This window comes from Anopheles stephensi, unplaced genomic scaffold (genome assembly GCF_013141755.1).
Source record: "Anopheles stephensi strain Indian unplaced genomic scaffold, UCI_ANSTEP_V1.0 ucontig283, whole genome shotgun sequence".
Classification (NCBI taxonomy): domain Eukaryota; kingdom Metazoa; phylum Arthropoda; class Insecta; order Diptera; family Culicidae; genus Anopheles; species Anopheles stephensi.
In genome coordinates, this window is record NW_023405217.1 from 374,509 (window position 1) to 391,918 (window position 17,410).

General features: G+C 49.6%; 4 protein-coding genes and 1 pseudogene across 5 annotated transcripts; 1 reads left to right on the plus strand and 4 right to left on the minus strand.

Annotated features, from left to right (window-relative positions):
* Positions 1-646: 646 nt before the first annotated feature.
* Positions 647-1,623, minus strand: LOC118516370 (annotated as a pseudogene).
* LOC118516368 (brachyurin-like) lies at positions 647-4,339 on the minus strand. Its single transcript, XM_036062221.1, has 2 exons — positions 3,457-4,339; positions 647-742 (listed from the first exon to the last, which is right to left on the minus strand). The coding sequence occupies exons 1-2, from the start codon at positions 4,312-4,314 to the stop codon at positions 698-700; spliced, it is 903 nt and encodes a 300-aa protein (XP_035918114.1). The 5' UTR covers positions 4,315-4,339; the 3' UTR covers positions 647-697.
* Positions 4,340-6,073: 1,734 nt separating this feature from the next.
* LOC118516366 (staphylococcal nuclease domain-containing protein 1-like) lies at positions 6,074-13,683 on the minus strand. Of its 2 annotated transcripts, none has more exons than XM_036062218.1 (8): positions 13,371-13,683; positions 12,935-13,089; positions 11,721-11,845; positions 10,498-11,625; positions 8,967-9,975; positions 8,289-8,470; positions 7,540-7,666; positions 6,074-7,455 (listed from the first exon to the last, which is right to left on the minus strand). In XM_036062218.1, exons 2-8 carry the CDS (start codon positions 13,010-13,012, stop codon positions 7,345-7,347), a joined length of 2,760 nt encoding a protein of 919 aa, XP_035918111.1. In that variant the 5' UTR covers positions 13,013-13,089; positions 13,371-13,683; the 3' UTR covers positions 6,074-7,344. The 2 variants fall into 2 exon arrangements, with proteins under 2 accessions (XP_035918111.1, XP_035918112.1); XM_036062219.1 differs by having other exon boundaries at positions 13,377-13,682.
* Positions 13,684-14,773: 1,090 nt separating this feature from the next.
* On the minus strand, positions 14,774-15,788 carry LOC118516388 (EEF1A lysine methyltransferase 2-like). Its single transcript, XM_036062253.1, has 2 exons — positions 15,432-15,788; positions 14,774-15,363 (listed from the first exon to the last, which is right to left on the minus strand). Exons 1-2 carry the CDS (start codon positions 15,637-15,639, stop codon positions 14,903-14,905), a joined length of 669 nt encoding a protein of 222 aa, XP_035918146.1. The 5' UTR covers positions 15,640-15,788; the 3' UTR covers positions 14,774-14,902.
* On the plus strand, positions 15,771-17,270 carry LOC118516389. Its single transcript, XM_036062254.1, has 2 exons — positions 15,771-16,023; positions 16,111-17,270. Exons 1-2 carry the CDS (start codon positions 15,903-15,905, stop codon positions 16,359-16,361), a joined length of 372 nt encoding a protein of 123 aa, XP_035918147.1. The 5' UTR covers positions 15,771-15,902; the 3' UTR covers positions 16,362-17,270.
* Positions 17,271-17,410: the final 140 nt, after the last annotated feature.

Below are 17,410 nucleotides of genomic sequence, written 5' to 3' on the forward strand. Positions count from 1 at the left end.
CACTGACCTCACAAAGTAGCTCTTCGCACTCTTCGAGCTCTTCATCCTCACGAGGTAGCTCTTTGACCTCTTGAAGCTCTTCGCTAGCAGCGAGCGCGGAGCTATCGGAAGGCTTCGTCTCTTAAATGTAAGCGAGCAGCTGCTTGGACTAGGTAGCTTGCGACCTTGGTAAGACCACTTGATAAAGTCCGTTGGAATATGTCCCTTGAACGAGACTCCTTGGAATAGGCTCTTTCGAGGAGGCCCCTTGGACTAGGATCCTTGGACTAGGTCCCTTCGATTAGGCCTCTTGAGATACATCCCTTGGTATAACCCTTTGGAATAGGCTCCTTGGACTAGGCCCCTTTGAATAGAACCCTTCGATTAGCCTCTTTGCACTAGGTCCCAAGGGCTAGACCTCTGGGACTAGGTCCCTCGGAATAGGCAAGTGACCTAGAAAAGGTCCCACCTTGTCGAAATCTTACTAACGCACGCCTAAAAGTATGCAATACATTTTTAAATGCAAACTTATTCCGTCAGAACTTTTAAGCTCCCTATCGATTGTTCCGCCTGACTGTTTCCAGGCTAAAGGAACCAATACAGTTCGAAGACTGTTACTAAAGTATGTCTAAACTAGCTACAAACCAAACAAAGAATCAAAAAAAGATTACATTGTAAATTTTAGTCACTTTTATTCATTATCCTTTTGCGAAGCGATTTATGCACGAGCAACGAAGTCCGAGTTGGCCTCGATCCATCCCAGGAAGAACGACACACGGGCGTACACTGACGGCATACCGATCGAGCAACCGCCAGCAGATCCGAACGACACAACACCGATCTGGAGGCTTCCACCGTCCTGGACGGCCAGCGGACCACCGGAGTCACCGTTGCAGGCCGAGCGACCACCCTCTCCGCTCAGGCACACGTTCTGTGGCTGGATCAGGGCAGTGTTCCAGCGAGCAATACAGTCAGCGTTGGTCATGACCGGGTTGCTGGTGAACCTGACCACAGCAGAGGTAGCCTGGCTGCCGTCCGACGTACGTCCGAATCCGGACACAGTGCCGGTGAATCCTCCGAACTGACGAGTATCCGAGCGAGCAGGCAGACGAGCCGGCTGGACGCGGGCGTTGAAGACGATCGGAGCATCCAGACGGACCACAGCAATATCGTTACGGATGTTGGTGGTCGTGTACTGCGGATGGCGGACGATGCCTCCGGTCGAGAAACGGATGCGCTGCTGGGTAGTCTCCTGGACGTTACGGTTGTGGGCACCCATGATGGCAGTACCACCGCGGGCCAGAGTCGTCGTACCGGACACGACGCAGTGAGCAGCAGTCAGGATGTAGTTGTTGGTCAAGACGGATCCTCCGCATAGACCGGTTCCAGTCAAGAACTCGCTCAGCAGAGCGATCTGGTACGGGAACTGACCGGGGGTCGCCTCCTGGCCGTTGACAATACGGTGGGACGGCAGCATCTTACGGTAGATCTGCATCTCCGCCGGCAGACGCTCCCAGTAGTGATCGAACTCCTCGATCGGTCGAACCTTCGACCAATCGATGTCGATCCATTCGGCGCTGGCAACGGCCAGAAGTCCCACAAGAAGCGCGAAGGTTTTCATCTTGACACACCACAACGTTAAGTGAACTATTGGGCACGGCATGGTGCTTTTATACCTTCAATTGCTATACAATTCTTATCCAATTAACACCGATAGTTACATCCTGCAATCGCGACCTAAGCCATCGAGTTACGGGAAAAAGTGCGTGGCGGATCGATTAATTCCCACAGCATCGATAAGATATGGACTTATCTTAGGCGAAGAGAAGAAAAGTTGTTGTGTGGGAATTGGCAAGCGCGTCGACCAAATCACCATTTTATTGCCGTCCATTATTGGACAGAGCCTTGGATTACCTTCCCGAACGGGTGTCCGAATTTCGTCACCTGGATTAGACTATTTTCCTACACAAATTGGAAGTACATAATGGTGCTAGAATATAACGTTATCGCTTTACATAGCTAGTGTTGTATTGGTGCACGCACGTCCTACGCACAGTCTCACGATCCTGAGGGACCTTCGAGATATCGGAGGATTTATTGCGTGTAGATTGGAATTCTTCCCACCGGGCCGGTGAGAAACCGGTGGCCACCAGGAAGGTAAGGTTTTCAAGTAGTTTCCTAATCACGCTACCACTTTTTAGCGGATCGTTTGTTATTTTATTTTTTGGTTTACGATGGCAATAAACTTTTTCCGCCAAAAAGCAAAGCAAAAGCGGGGACAGCCATTTGCTGTTGTCGTAGCTTTTTTAACGGCGGCCTGGATTAATTGGCTTAAGCTAAGCGTTGAGCATGTAGTGGGATAGAAACATTCCACACTGTAGATAACACAGTCGGGGACGGCTGTGTTTCAGGCTCAGTTTGCGTTTCTCCGAAGTTATTAGTACACGCACGAACACCGAGAGATGGCGCTGAGGTGCAGATCGAGTCGACTCGGTCAAGCATTGTGTGGAACGTGATAATTGAGGTAGGTTATTGAACTTTTTTCTTAACAAAACGAAGCTAGTTTAGCATATCTTAGCGACTGTGAATACCATTTGAAAAGAACTTATCGGTTGGCGCTAATAATGTATGTTTCGAAAATTGGTTTTTCGGAGCTGATCTCTTGACACAGAATACCATAAACCACATCCTTCTTTGCATGATATTACTTGAAGAAACCGCAACTTCCTGCTGCTTTTTATGTCAAAAAATCACATCAGTAAAGGACCCTCTTGAAAATCTTCGCTTGGAGAAAAGGTTTATGTACAACTTGCTTCGACATGGGCAGTCTCTACTGAGACTCTCGAAGAAACGAATGAGGTCACAAAGCTTCTAAAAATCATTCTTCTTCTTCCTTGGCCCTAAAACCCGGAGAGGTCTCGGCCTGCCATTTTTTGGCTCTCTGTGACTTGATTACACCCGTAGCAAATTAGTCAGCCTTACGTACGGGGAGGCGGTCTGGATGGGATTTGAACCCCGGTCGTAAAATCTGACTCTCATCTGTCTGCAGAAGACAGAGCACATGTGAGTGCAGCATCGACTTCTTCTTCGTGACTTAACCTGACGCCACTTAGGTTATGTCTGCTATTTCTGGATTTCTAGACCTATTGGTACCAAGAAGTTAGATAGTCAGTCATCTCTACGGGATTTGAACACCGGGTCATGTCATGTGACGACCGACACCGCTCTCATCTGTACCACAGTGCCATCGCACTGTAAGTACGGCTACAGCCGGCTGTTAAGTTGTCCAGAGCGGTTTTAAAGCTCTGACGCTTGTTTGACACGTTTACCTTGTACCACAGTTGTTACCAAGCACTTGACACAACTCTTTTGGAGCAAATAATGCATTTGATTTAGTCCGTTTTATTGTAACACATAATACTTTCTACGAAATTAAGGGCGAGCAGTGAAGTCCGAGTTGGCCTCGATCCATCCCAGGAAGAACGATACGCGGGCGTACACCGACGGCATACCGATCGAGCAACCGGCAGCAGATCCGAACGACACAACACCGATCTGAAGGCTTCCGCCGTCCTGGACGGTGAGTGGGCCACCCGAGTCACCGTTGCACGACGAGCGACCTCCCTCACCGCTCAGGCACACGTTCTGGGGCTGAATCAGGGCAGTGTTCCAGCGAGCGATACAGTCAGCGTTGGTCATGACCGGATTTCTGGCGAACCTGACCACATTGGAGGTAGCCTGGCTGCCGTCGGACGTACGTCCGAATCCGGACACAGTGCCGGTGAATCCACCGAACTGGCGCGAGTCCGAACGAGCTGGCAGACGAGCCGGCTGCACGCGGGTGTTGAAGGTGATCGTACCATCCAGACGCACGACGGCAATATCGTTACGGATGTTGGTCGGACTGTACTGCGGATGGCGGACGATGCCTCCGGTCGAGAAACGGATGCGCTGCTGGGTAGCCTCCTGGACGGCACGGTTGTGGGCACCCATGATGGCAGTACCACCGCGGGCCAGAGTCGTGGTACCGGACACGACGCAGTGAGCAGCAGTCAGGATAAAGTTGTTGGTCAAGACGGTACCTCCGCACAGACCGGTTCCGGTCAAGAACTCGCTCAGCAGAGCAATCTGGTACGGGAACTGACCGGGCGTCGCCTCCTGGCCGTTGACGATACGGTGGGACGGCAGCATCTGACGGTACTTCTGCATATCCGCCGGCAGACGGGCCCAGTAGTGATCGAACTCCTCGATCGGGCGCACCGTGGACCAATCGATATCGATCCATTCGGCGCTGGCAACGGCCAACAGACCTACTAGTAGCACGAAGGTTTTCATCTTGACGCACAATGATGTACCACAAGGCACGCGTCGCTCCTTTTTATACCAAAAACCTGGGCACTGGGAACGTGCAAAAATCATCCGATAATCAGGAAAGGACACAAAGTTTGCGCTTACAAAACGCGTCACGATAAGCGGGGAATAGCGGAAGAATACAGGTCGGTGTAAAGAAGGAAATCCCCAGCACGGCTGCATGCGCTACCAATTTGCAAAATGCATACCAAGCGGTAAGGGCTCCGGCGATAAGCCGCCTTGCCAAAAAGCTTACACTTTCTATCAACGTCTGGTCTAATCTGCTTTACCCGCAGATACCTTGCCAAAATTACTCGTTAGCGTAGATTTAGGCCGGCCGGTCGATAACAATTCGCAACGCTTGTACTACAATAAACTGCAGCCATTAAACAATCCCACGCTTGCTGCCACATTGATAAGACGAATATCGTGTGAGAACGCCTGCCTTATCGTAGCCCTTTTTGTTTTGATTCCATATCATCAAGAATTCATAAAAATGGGGGGATTAGCCGCTAAATCTGCCTATTTTAGGGGATACTTCAGTTTTAATTGTACCCCGTGTTTGTGCTGGGGCTGTTGAAGCGTAATTTCAGTCGGTTACGAAATTATCAGCCCGCAGTGTGTAATTGCTTCCAGGCCTTATCGACTAGTGGCCGACGTCCTGTGAAGCGCACGCGTTCGATCGACGTCTACCGTCCTACCGTTCGGTTCATTGTATTCTCATTAACGGTGTGTGAGGAATTTACGGACTAGGTCGTTCGGAACTGCTAACGATAACGTCGCATCAGACTTCCTTAGATGGACGTTAGTGGGTTCATCGTAGACGTCGTGTAGGTCGTTTTTTCCGTGGGTTTGACTAAATCCTTCCTCTCGAAATCTTCTAGCTTCTTATTCAGGCAGTTCTGGACGAAGATAGTAGTACTCAGTACCATCAAAGTACTATGAATTACTCAGAGAAGCTGACTCGTAGCGCGTTGAATTTTAAAGCTGCGCCTAAATTTATGCAATTCAAAGTCGCCGATGGATTGAAGTAGACGAGATCGTGGGTTAAGCGCAATAGAACAGCTTGCTTTCAGACGTTGCAACCGCTGAATATTAAGGCTGGAACTGATGACACTTCTTAGCTTCTCGTTCGAAGCGAAGTTGTTGAAGAGCTCTCTCCCAAGCCATTTTTTTTTATCGAAATCTATCTTCTAGAGGTTTTGGGTCTTTTACACACCATTTCGGACATGGCTTAACTATGGATTGCAATATTTGGTATGCGATGATCGACACTGTCTCCCGACAGTTTACTGATGATAGGTAGCAAATGGATGAGGTTCTTCTGGTACTGTTTGTCAGGTGATGCGATGATTGACAGATGACACAGACCGTGATATCGACGCCAGGGAAGCTGCATAGTGGTGGATTCGATGGCGGGTAAGGATTCGTTGGTTGAGATCGTCCCATAGTGCGGTGCTATACTTGATGGACCGGAGTTTCGTGGTGTGTTCTCTAGATTGTACTAGGTGATGTTCCAGCCTTGCAATGTCTCCGATAGGGGTTATGTCACGAGAACGGTACCAGGCGATCAAGGTTGAAAATTCTCCAAGATGTCCATGTCCATGTCACATGGACCAGTGAAGCTGAATTTTTTCAGCAAATGCTAAATACCATCCAACAACATTCATCTTAACACTTAACATCTCTCGTTCACATCGGATGTAACTAACTCTCACTTGACACCGAGGGGGGAGGCCGTTGCTTTACAGTTTTATAATGTCAGGATAGTTTTTTTTCTCTCTTTATTTTCACCATGTATTGGAACCAAGACAAAAGAAGTAGTAAATGGTAAGGAAGCGTGAAGCAAACAAACAAATAAAAAGATTCTTTACGATTAAATCAGACAGACGGCAGATGGAAGATGTATATAATGCGATACGCGCGCGTAAATTGTAGAAATAAAAACACATACTTGGAACAGGAGAGCGTTAAAGAAGGAAAACAAACAAAAAAAAAAACATACAAAAACTAATGGCTAAATGTGAACGTTTGACAACAAAAAATGCGCAAACCATTGCTCTGGCGCTCGCGCTCCAGTCTCATATATGTGCTTTGTAGCTATAGCTCCGTTGTCTCGGCCCTTACTGCTTCTTCTTCAGACACCGCGTAAGTGGTGTAGCTTTTAACGCTACACACACACACACCCACACCCATCATAGCGGCTGTATTACGTACTGGTTGCCAACTCGCAGCGTCAAGTCAAAGGACTCGGCAAGCGTCCAGTGGCGGAGTATTAGTGGCGCAGCATTCCGATTTCGTTGTACGTACTCGAACACTGGAGTGGATAGTGGTTGTCGACGATGATACACGTGTGTTCGAGCAGCATACGGTGGAAGATATACCGGGCAGTAGTAGTGGTGTTGGTGTGTCCTCCTTTAGGCGCCAGAGCAAGCACAGCAAATGTAGGTTTCGCTTCATATGTTCGCTCCCTTTTTTTTTTACTTTTTCACTTCTTTTTTTTTGTCTCACATTATATAGTGTACTTTTGTTTTTTTGTTTTACTGTTATATATTGATAGGCAGGTGTGTAATGATTCATTTGCATGCGTTCAACCCGTTTTGTTTCCGTCCGCTTCTTGTCGATTCTGAGTGCAAGTGCAAGTGTGTGTGTGTGTGCGTGTTAAGTTCCGAAATCAAAACGGTTCAACCGTCCGGATGCTCGCTGCTCACACCACACACTCACACACGTGCTACACAACAACGAATCGATGATCGCTCTCGTGATCCTTGCGCCAATTATAGTCGTACGAGTTGAGGTGAAAAACAGTTTAACCAGTCCTTGTAGCGCGGCGACCGTCACACACACACACACAGGTTAGGTGAGGATCAATCACAGCTACAGATAGTAAGACGTGTGGGCGTATACCAGTCGGATGTAAACGCGTGTACGTGTGGCTTAGAGCAGAGGGCGCGTGTCGTGACGTGACGTGAAACTGTCTGGGGTGAACGGCATGGGAGAGCGATGGCCGGCCCATTAACGGCTGAGGCCAAACTCTCCGGCCTGGTCTTCGGTGCTGTCACCGTACTGCCAGATGCCCTTGTGCTGCTTGCGGGCCTTCTGCTCTGCATCCTTGTAGTCCGCAATCTGTGGCGAGATGCGCATGGTGTTACAGGTTCGTCAACTAACACCCCCCCCTCAACCGATTCGTTTCTGCTGTTCTATACTTACCAGCTTGGTCAATCTGCGATCCTTCTTGTTCTTGTCCGCGATCAAGTAACCGTCAGCGATTAGGTCTTCGGCGATGTCGGCCTTCGTGCTGGGATCAACCAGCGTTACGTACTCGGTTCCGGAGATGCTGAAGGTAAGACGGAATGGAGAAGAGAGAGTAAGCTTTCTGGTGTTCAGCATCTTTGGGCCTCAAGACTTTTTGTTGTTGATGGTGTATGGCGTAGCAGCCAAATTTGCATACAAGCTCGAATAGGGATCCTCAACAAAAATCAGGACCTTTTCATTGCTTTATAAACCGGCAATAGTAACAATAAGACGGTACGATGGCAAAAGCGATAGAGGCGCCCGTCTTCCACATGGCAGGAGCGGGGTTCAAATCCCATCCAGATCGCCTACACGTACACACAGGACCTACTGTACCCGGCCCAAGTCAAGTCAAGAAAAGTACAAGATCTGTTAGGCTTGCAGCGCCAAAGAAGATAGGCGATATGCTGATAATTTTAGAGACCCTCAGCAACTTAAAGGTAGTAAATGTAAAACCTATTTAAGGCTGCACGCAGTACGCCAAATTCGCTGCGCGCGCTTCCGAAAGTCGGTACGGATACAAGCAGTGCCAGATCCTGTCGTTTCTATTGGCAATGGTCTAGAAGATCTGGCTAGAACACAGCGTTAGCTGTTACACACCACATCTTTGGCATACCATTGCCCCCCGGGGATGTTTTGTTCCAGCTGCGCCCCCATAAACTTACCGATACTCGACGTTCATGTTGAGCGTTCGGTTCAGCACGTCCTGCGAGAACGCTTTCACGGCTTCGGTACGATCATCGGGATCGGTCGGTAGCAGCAGCAAGGCCGGCACATACAGATGCGCGAACGGTTTCTCCGAGATGAAGGTAGGCGGGATCATTGCAAGGCGGGTCGAAGGGACAGTCTGGCGGAAGAGAACAGGGAAGATAGAGCAAAATCATAAAACACACACACGCACACCACATTTCCATCTGGAAAAGTCGGATGGAATTGTTAATACTGTCCGAGCAGAACGTCACTAAGTGCTGCGATCGTGCGATGCATTTGTAATGCACTCTCGCATCCTAAGCTTGAGGTTCCTTCCGTCATTGCGACACCATGCGCGAATCGTGGTTGAAACGAGGGGGCAGTAATGGCGGACCTGGTAACAGAATGTTACCGCCGCGGTCCTACTCCAACCGCTCCAGAGGATACGTTCCGCGCTACGCGTCACCGACTTCAGCAACCACCTAGGAGGAGATTTGGCGTGCGACAAACGATCTTCAATCCAGAGTTCCGCTCCCGGGTTGCTATTGCAAGCTTATGACTCAAGCATTTCTTTCGTAACGGTAGAAATGGATCTAAGGAGCTTGCGGGAAGGTCAGCATCAGTCAGATGCGGGACAGCAAACGCAAACTTACCTCACGGTTGCCGTAATCGATGTAGAGAATCGACACGTTTCCACCCTTCTCGACCTTCTCCACCTTCGCACGGTACCACTCGTCGTCCTCGGAGAACTTGGCCGCACACATATCGCCGCGTCGCGGTGCGTACGAGCCCGTTACCGGTGGCATCGCCTTAAAGTCCTGGCGCAGCTTCGTCATCAGCTCCTCGAGCTTGGCGCCCTGGTCCGTGTGCTGGGCGTAGAACTGCAGCTCGGGCGTTACCTCCGTCACGACCACGCTTTCGTACTTCACCTTCCGCTCGGCCGGTGTGTTCACGTCCGGCGTATCCTCAATCTCATCCTTCTCCTCCTCCGCCGCCACCTTCTCGACGTAATCCTTCCAGATGTTCTTACGCTGCGCCTTGGCGCGCGTTTCCGCATCACGCAGCACACGGTAGTAGTCGGACTTTTCCGCGGTAAAGTGAACCTCCGCCAGACCTTCTTCGACGAGCGCCACCGACAGATTGACGTTATGCTCGGTGAACAGCCAACCGATCACGCTGGTCGCTTGCTTGTCGGTCGTTTCGATCTTGACGCTCACGTCCCGCTGCAGCACCCGTTCGCGGGTGAACTGCAACGCTTCGTCGCCGTACGGTTCCGCTTCCTGGGCCGGGGCACCACCGATCGCCGGGCGGGACGAGCGGCGACAGCTAATGCCGGCGAGCAGGAACGTAACGAGGCAGCTTTCCTTCGGGCAGTAGATACGAAGGCGCGAGCCGCTCGCAACAAACTCGACGAGCGCTTCGGTGCGGAGGGCTCGCTGCCACGATGGCAGATAGTGATGCTTGATGCGGGAGTGATCCGTGGTCAGATCGTTGATGCGATGGGACGGGGTTTGCTTTTTCGCGTGCATACCCTTCTGGCCCTTGATCGCTTGCTCCTGGGCGGCGCGCAGTTTGTCGTACTCGGGCGAACGCTGCTCATCGTCCTGGCGGTAGTTGATCACCGTGGCGAGACCCTTCTCTAGCATTGCTTCCGCGACGTTCCTGTAAAGAGCGGAGATTTTATTTAGTTGGTTGGCGTCATTGCTAATTCTGATCATCTCACACGATCGAACATTCGAAACGATCCACAAAAAACTTGTATCGCAAATTGCTTAGAGGCATGTTGCAGTAAAACCCGGAGGCTTAAACACATACCACTATATGATTGCGTACGATCATCTACCACCACCTAATCGAAAATCTTGCCACAGGTTTAGAAAGGCAACTTTTCAACCTATATATGGTGGTATTTGGAGCATTTAAAATATTTTCCTCAGGCTCGATCGGTAGCAGCAACAAGACCAGCACATATAGATTCGCAAATGAAAAATATTGTATCGCAAATTGCTTAGAGGCATGTTGCAATAAAACCCAAAGGCTTAAACACATACCACTATATGATTGCGTACGATCATCTGCCACCACTTAATCGAAAATCTTGCCACTGTTTTCATAAGGCAACTTTTCAACCTATATATGGTGGTATTTTGAGTACTTAATGTATATTCCTCTTGCTCTACTTACTGGTCATCCAGCCGCACGGTGTAGCAGTACTTCTCCGGGTAGTTATCGCGCGCCGGTGCAACGTAGTCCAGCGTACACGTGACACGCTTGCCGATCAGCTTCTTGCGCAGGAATTCGCGTGCCTCGAACATGTAGGGAATGTCGTACAGGGGGCGCGAGTTCTTCGCCCGCGGACCATCCTCCTCCTTCGGGCGCGGCGGACGAATCGACGAGAAGAACACCTTCTTCGTGACGTTGCCCACCTTCACCGAGATCGCGTCCCCATTGTACACCTCCATCACCGTACCGACCAGCTCCTTGTCCTTGGTGTTGGCCAACGCTGCCGGCGGCTTATAATCCTTCCACAGGCGCAACCGACCCATCTTGGCTTCCCGCTCGGAGGCGCGCAACCGGTCGATACCCTCCTTCACGTACGGTATGCTCCACTCGACACACTTGGCAAACCCGTTCCGCAGCAGGGATTCGGCAATGTTACCCTCCGGGCAGAGAATCGTACCGAGGAAGTTCGTGTTGCTGTTCGACTCGAGCCGAATCTTCACCTCGCGCTGCAGCAACCGGCTTTCCACGTGGAAGCGAGCCTCCTCCGCGTACGGCACGTCCGTCGTGTTGTCCGGCTTACCTTCCGCGTCTAGCTTAAACCCGGGACAGCGGATACCGGACATCATGAGCGTGATGTGCTGGAAGACGCGCGGGTTCGGCATGAGGAAGGCACGCACCGTCGATCCGTCGCGCACGTGCTCGATGATCGCCTTGATCAGCTGGCCACCGTGCTGATCGACGAACTGCTTCGGGTTGTCGATGTTCCACACAATGTTGCGCACGTGTTCGCCCTCGGGCGCGTCGCTCCAGAGGCCCTTGCGGGCCCGGCGCGCTGCATCTTCCAGCTCGATTAGGCGGGCATGTTCGGGCGTTTGGCGGACACTGTCCCGTCGCACCGTTACCAACCCTTCGGACACGATCGACTCGACGATGTTCTCCGAGTTGAGGTCCTTGCCAAGCTTCACGTACCCGTACTCGCGGTTCGCGTTCGGGGGCTTCTCCGAGTAGAACCACACCTCCTGGCCGATCAACCGTTGGCGCAGGTACTCGCGCGCTTCCCACGCGTAGGGTTGATCCTTCGAACCGTCACTGTGGTAAGGGAAAACATAGTGCATAAGCATATAACCTCACTTTCGCTATGAAGCGATTGTTTCCGGATTGGATAAAATGGTCGATGGACTTACTTCGATCCGGTGGTTGGGCGGCGGGCAAGCTTCGGTGCGACAACGCCAGCAAAGTTAAGCTGCTTCTCTCGCGGCGGTCCATTTACGGGTTTATCGCGCAGGATCAACGAATCACCGGAGAGAATCTAGATGGAACAGGGCACACAAGGGAAATGGGGTAAGAATATGTTCGGTAGCCCGAAAACCTCGTGGACAGGCACGGTTCGCACGCACTTCCGACTCGGCGTGAAGCCGAAAAAGAAAAAGACACACGTTTTGACATTCCTGCGCCTGTGTAAATCCAACTGACAGCACCAATACACACACACGCACACGCAGCGCAGACAACGAGCGGCCACGTTGAAAGTTTTAAATCCCACAATATAAATACACACGCGCAGGTATATCCTAAGCATAATTGGGCTAAAATGCTGTCCCACTATTGCTGATTATTATGATCAATTAACTGAATTAAAAGATTTTCTGATCGGTATGGTGTCCATTACGATGGCTTCCTCTGCGCATCCGATAAATACACAAATAAACCGACAAGTGTCAACTTGTTTGCAAAACATATGGAACGGAGCAAATGCAGCAGCGGTACACTTTGCACATCAAAGGAAGCATTGGGAAAATGGAATGAGCCAAGTGCTACAGCAACAAAAAAACATGCAAAAGAAAATACCTTCACCATTCAACGAGCATCGATATTTCCCTGTTTGTATTACTTTTCTTTTGACTGATCTTCGCGCGAAACAAAAAACACCTTTCACTCGGCAAAAAAAGGGTCCGAAATTCGCCCCAAAAGTTCGATCCGGTGCAGTGCAGCATAATGTTCCATCGTGGCACCACAGGTGACCACCACCACCACCACCGCAATCGCACGAAACCGGAGAAGGGATGGTGGGTGGTTGAGGCAGGTGGAGGAGAAGGAGCGCTACATAAAATAATGCCAACTTGGCATGCCACATCGCAGCGGTGTCAAGCGTGGTATCATCATCACCGTAGGTGCCCACCGCGGTGGATTAAGTTTGCCCAACAAAGACACATCACAAACCGCTGGGTCGAAATGGGTTTCCCTGCATTTCTTCTTAGGTTTCTTCTTGCGACAAGATAGTTAACGTCGCTACCCACTTTGTCTTTCGGCTTCGTTTCCCCCCTTTATCACCAATAGGCACACGAAACCGTACGGCCAACGTGGAACCGTGCAGTGATGGTTGAAAGTGGTACGATACCTGCTTCACGATGCCTTTCTTCAGCACGGGCGGTGGGGCAGGATTGGCGGCGGCGGCGGGGACATTGGCGGCACTCATTTTGCGCTCCTGCTACTGTACCGTTGTTGCTCAGCGAAACTTTCTTTGTCACACTGGGGGATTCTACACTGAAAACACTATTTCGTCGAAGGATAAGAAGAAAAGCAGAAGAAAACTCCTCGTGAAAACCAGATTCACAACTCTTCTCCAGAAGCACTGTGGTGTCGCGGAAGGTGAACGTGTCCCACCGACCGAAATCTGGAACGACGGTCGACAACGTCGGCCACACAATCACACAACACATTTTCACCCAGTCCCTAGGGAGGGAGGACGGTGATCCCGAAGGGCCAGATGGATCCAGGGGAGTGTAAGAGCGAGAGGGAATGAGGGAGAGAGTGATGAAATTGGCCCAAAATACCTTTACCGATCAGGCGGTACGGTGTGCGTACGTGAGATGCAGCCTTTCGGAACTACTGATCACACGCCAAGAACCACGACGACGGCTACGATGACACCGCGAGGTCTACCAGCGACGGGCTACGCGACAGCTCAGCACAGCGGCAAACGAAACCACCGGGAATCAGGGTGCAGCGGGGGGGTAACCAGGTCACCACATTTGCACCGGACGGCACCACGATTCAGAAAACGGCCGAAAACTTAGAAACTTTCTGTGACCAAACGCCACTACAGCATGGGAGAAAATATCTGCCCCGTCTAGACCCAAGCAACAATTAATAGCGGGTTCGTGAAGCGGTGGCATAGCCCAAGTACGCACGTTGGCGAACCGATCGCCCAAGCAACAAAAAAGGGCTGCGTGTGTTTAAATATGCTTAGAATTCGGAGCATTGCAGCGGACGATGAAATTTTCGATGAAGGGATAGCATGAATTGAGGTAGAATTGATAAGAATGGGAAGAAAAGGACAAATTGAACTAACTTACAGTGTGTTTGCAATGCACGACAATGCAATTTCTCTAGAGGAATGTTCGTGTAGCATTTCAAAACAACTTTCCATTTATAAGATCGATATTGACCTTTAACAAGATCGTCTCTACTATCGGACGACCTGTATGTAAAACCAACCCTGGTAATAAAATCGTAATGCTTTCTCGCTCTATCTAAGCAACAAGTAGGCCTACCAAAGCGAGAAAGGATGATGATTTTGAAACCGGGGAAGTCAAGAGCGTCAGCAATGGTGCAGATTAGTCTATAGAATAATTGTTACCATTACAATATAAATTTTACTCCAGGTAAACAAACCTAATCACATCCAGACCGCTCAATTTTTTGCAAGATTCGACTATCCTGAAGCGGGAAAAATCAGAAATGACAGGCCAAGACCTTTCTAGTTTGCAGAGCTAAGAAAGAAGATGGAACGAACAGGACCAAAGGATCATAATTTAATTTTTTGAACGTTGCTTTTCTATCCTGCTACTTGGGAAGAATAAAAACACATGGATTCGAAGCAAAAAAAAAATGTCGGCGTTTGCCGAAGATTGACATTCCGCCGAAGATTGACAGGACCGATCACAACGTGGCACGGTGGAATGCCCGTTGGTGCAATTTTGTGTCAGTTATTTTGTTTTGAGTTTGAATTTGATGAATTAATTCTTTTATAAACTTATCGCTTATTTTAGAAAAAAGCTTGTTTTTACTATTTTCAACTCATGATTGATCTAATTCGTCAGATTTGAACAAAACTCTGGGACCGAACTGCATGTAAACAATTGTGGTTATTAGGTGGTAACACCGCATGGAGGCGGCGTTATTAGTTGGCAACACTTCTTCTGTTAAAAAATTATTGCAGTCAATACGTTGGAAATTTACATGCTCTCTAATTCAGAGGATTCATTTTATTTCCACAACTTAAACCGGTTAATCGGTTGCTCCATTCAAACACAATTTTCAGGAGACCGTAAGGCTTCAAATTACGCTGTATTACACATAATTATCATAGCTTTTTCCCGAACACAATCGACGTCACCACGCTACCCTCTTTGTTGCCAAACTTAAACTTGGGCGACGGTATGACCGTTCGTAGCTCAAACAGTTCGCCGAAGCTCTTCACCAGCTCACACTCGGTCCAGTTGCATGAGGTAAGAATGAACAGACCATCGTCCTCCAGCATCCGATGCACGTTTGCGATGTAACTCGTGCGCATCGTTTTCGAATCCTCCGGATGTATGCTGATCGCGTCGTACGTACCCTTATCATGCACCACCTTAAATTTGCCCAATGCCGTCACCTCCGACTCCGACATCAGGTCCGCCACCTGGTATTTGATGAACGGGTACTGCTGATCGGCACAAATCGCTTTGGCCAGTTCAATAGCTTTCGGAGAGTAGTCGATGCCGGTCAGATTTTTGAACCCTTCCTGGGCAAGTTCGATCAACATCATACCATTGCCGCAGCCTAAACAGACGGACAAAAAGGCCGAATAATAAATGCGCAATGGAATAACGAGTTAGTTTTATAGCTACCCAAATCAATAATCGAATCGTCCACTTTGATCTTATCCTCCTGCCTGCCGATCCAGGTTACGATGCGATGCTGGCAATCCTCGTCGAACCAAATATCACCGCAATCACCGTGGTCGTGAAAGTTTTTCAACTCCAGGTCGTAGCTTTTCTCCCAGAAATCTTTCGTTCCCAGCTCCGAACCGCCCAGTTCCTCAATCTCTCCCTCCATCCTCCTCCGAGAAGCCTTTTCCGACCGAAAGAACGGAAATTTTGGAACAGAAAACAACGATTCCACAAACGAATGGTCGCCCCACAAGCCTTTGCCGATCGGAATCGGAACAACGCGCGTTTGACAGGTCTTGGTTTGTTTACAAACATTCAAACGTCACACATGACAAGCCTATCAGGCGCAGATTCCGCTTCGGTGTTTTTTGCTTGTGATCGGCAAATGCGATTTTCCTGCACGGCGCTTTTCCAACTTACCGTGCCGAAATGTTACCTTCAAAGCGAGATAGGCAATCGGGCAATATTTACAGAATTCGCCAAAGAATTGAAAGGCAACTGGACCGAGAATACGAAGCTGAAAAAGCTCGAATGCCGATCAAAATCGAATGTAAGCGTCGGTAGTGTTCTTTCTCCACTACACAAAAGCGAGATGGTTGGTGAGGCAAGCAATGATGATTGGTTTTTATTTTTTTAGCCGATTCCGACGATGAGCTGGATAGTGTCACCAACGCCGACCCATTCCTACTGCCCAGCCTCAAGATGACCTGCTCCGACAGCGAAGATTCAGCGCCCGTTGGTTCCACTTCCCAGCAGCCGGACCACTTCGAGGATCCCGTAATGTCAACGGTGTTTGGATTGGGGAACGATAGCGCACCGAGCGAACTGACGATGGCACCGATTTTTGAACATGTTCCGGCAGTTATCGAAACAAATAGCCACGATTGACAAAAAAATCGGACCGTCTCCATCAGCAGGTAGCGAACGTAATGGACCGATTGGGGACGAGTCGAGAAAAAGGTAGGCGTTGCGTTGGTGACGCTGGATCAGGTGAAGGATACGGTGGTCCTGAACACGGACCAGGTGGTAATCGATAATCCGCTTGGTTTGGATTTCATTCGAATCAGCAACGCAGACGAGCTCACGAAGTTTGAACAGCAGCTCGGGGAGGATGAAGAATTTTACTCCATTGGTTAAAACGTGGATCACATCGCAGTTGAAAAAAAATGATCCGCACAGCCGAATGCACGATACGATCGATTTGCTGTTCGATCGAAAGTTTTTCGCCGAATGCACCTGGGGCGGTAGAGGCACGCTGAAGGTATGCTTTTCCGATCGGAAATACGTGCATAGACTGTTTAAAGATATCGGTAGCAATGCGTTTGTGACGCTGACTGAAAAGACCGTCAAAGAGTTCCTGATACTGAAGTTGCGGAATGCTAAGTCCAGGGTGTTTTTGAAAGACCTGCGAAAAAGTACAAGCAAAAAACGAAGGCGCTACCTGCTAGGCGTAAGCTCTGGTGAGCAAGTGTAGATGAGTAATAGTAGGACAGGTAAACAGAAGGACAGGTTGATTGCTCGATTGACTGACATTCCGGCAGGTGTAGGTCAAACAGCTCCCATCCAACGTGCCAGAACTCTTCAGCTTCTGGTCCGCCAGGACTCTACGTGTAAAATCAAAACAAACGAAGCCAGAAACGACGGACTGAGACCTCTCGTGGTTAAAGCGCCAAAGAAGAAGAGCGGTGAGAAAGTGCCCTTGAAGTCGATCAAATCTTCCCCTATCTCGCTCTCTATCTCGGGTCGTAAGTCAATATTACCAGCTACATACGTGTTGAGATACATGCAAGAGCGACGGCTGCCAAAACGGTCGAATAAAAGGTCGAGCCTAAAGAAACTGAGACGAATCTGGGACATAGGCATAGAGACAAGGACTCCTTCTGCAAAAACTGACGAAATCGTAGAAATGTCCTGATTGTTGTGCAGCGATAATACTT

Coding starts and splice junctions, on each gene's coding strand:
- LOC118516368 (XM_036062221.1), bottom strand. CDS start 4,314: ATGAAAACCTTCGTGCTACTAGTAGGTCTGTTGGCCGTTGCCAGCGCC. Junction 743..3,456: donor ACGCCCGCGTATCGTTCTTC/CTGGGATGGATC, acceptor GTGTCGTTCTTC/CTGGGATGGATCGAGGCCAA.
- LOC118516366 (XM_036062218.1), bottom strand. CDS start 13,012: ATGAGTGCCGCCAATGTCCCCGCCGCCGCCGCCAATCCTGCCCCACCG. Junction 11,626..11,720: donor CGCCCAACCACCGGATCGAA/GTAAGTCCATCG, acceptor CCCTTACCACAG/TGACGGTTCGAAGGATCAAC. Junction 7,456..7,539: donor ATCGCAGATTGACCAAGCTG/GTAAGTATAGAA, acceptor ATCTCGCCACAG/ATTGCGGACTACAAGGATGC.
- LOC118516388 (XM_036062253.1), bottom strand. CDS start 15,639: ATGGAGGGAGAGATTGAGGAACTGGGCGGTTCGGAGCTGGGAACGAAA. Junction 15,364..15,431: donor CGATTCGATTATTGATTTGG/GTAGCTATAAAA, acceptor CCGTCTGTTTAG/GCTGCGGCAATGGTATGATG.
- LOC118516389 (XM_036062254.1), top strand. CDS start 15,903: ATGTTACCTTCAAAGCGAGATAGGCAATCGGGCAATATTTACAGAATT. Junction 16,024..16,110: donor AATGCCGATCAAAATCGAAT/GTAAGCGTCGGT, acceptor TTATTTTTTTAG/CCGATTCCGACGATGAGCTG.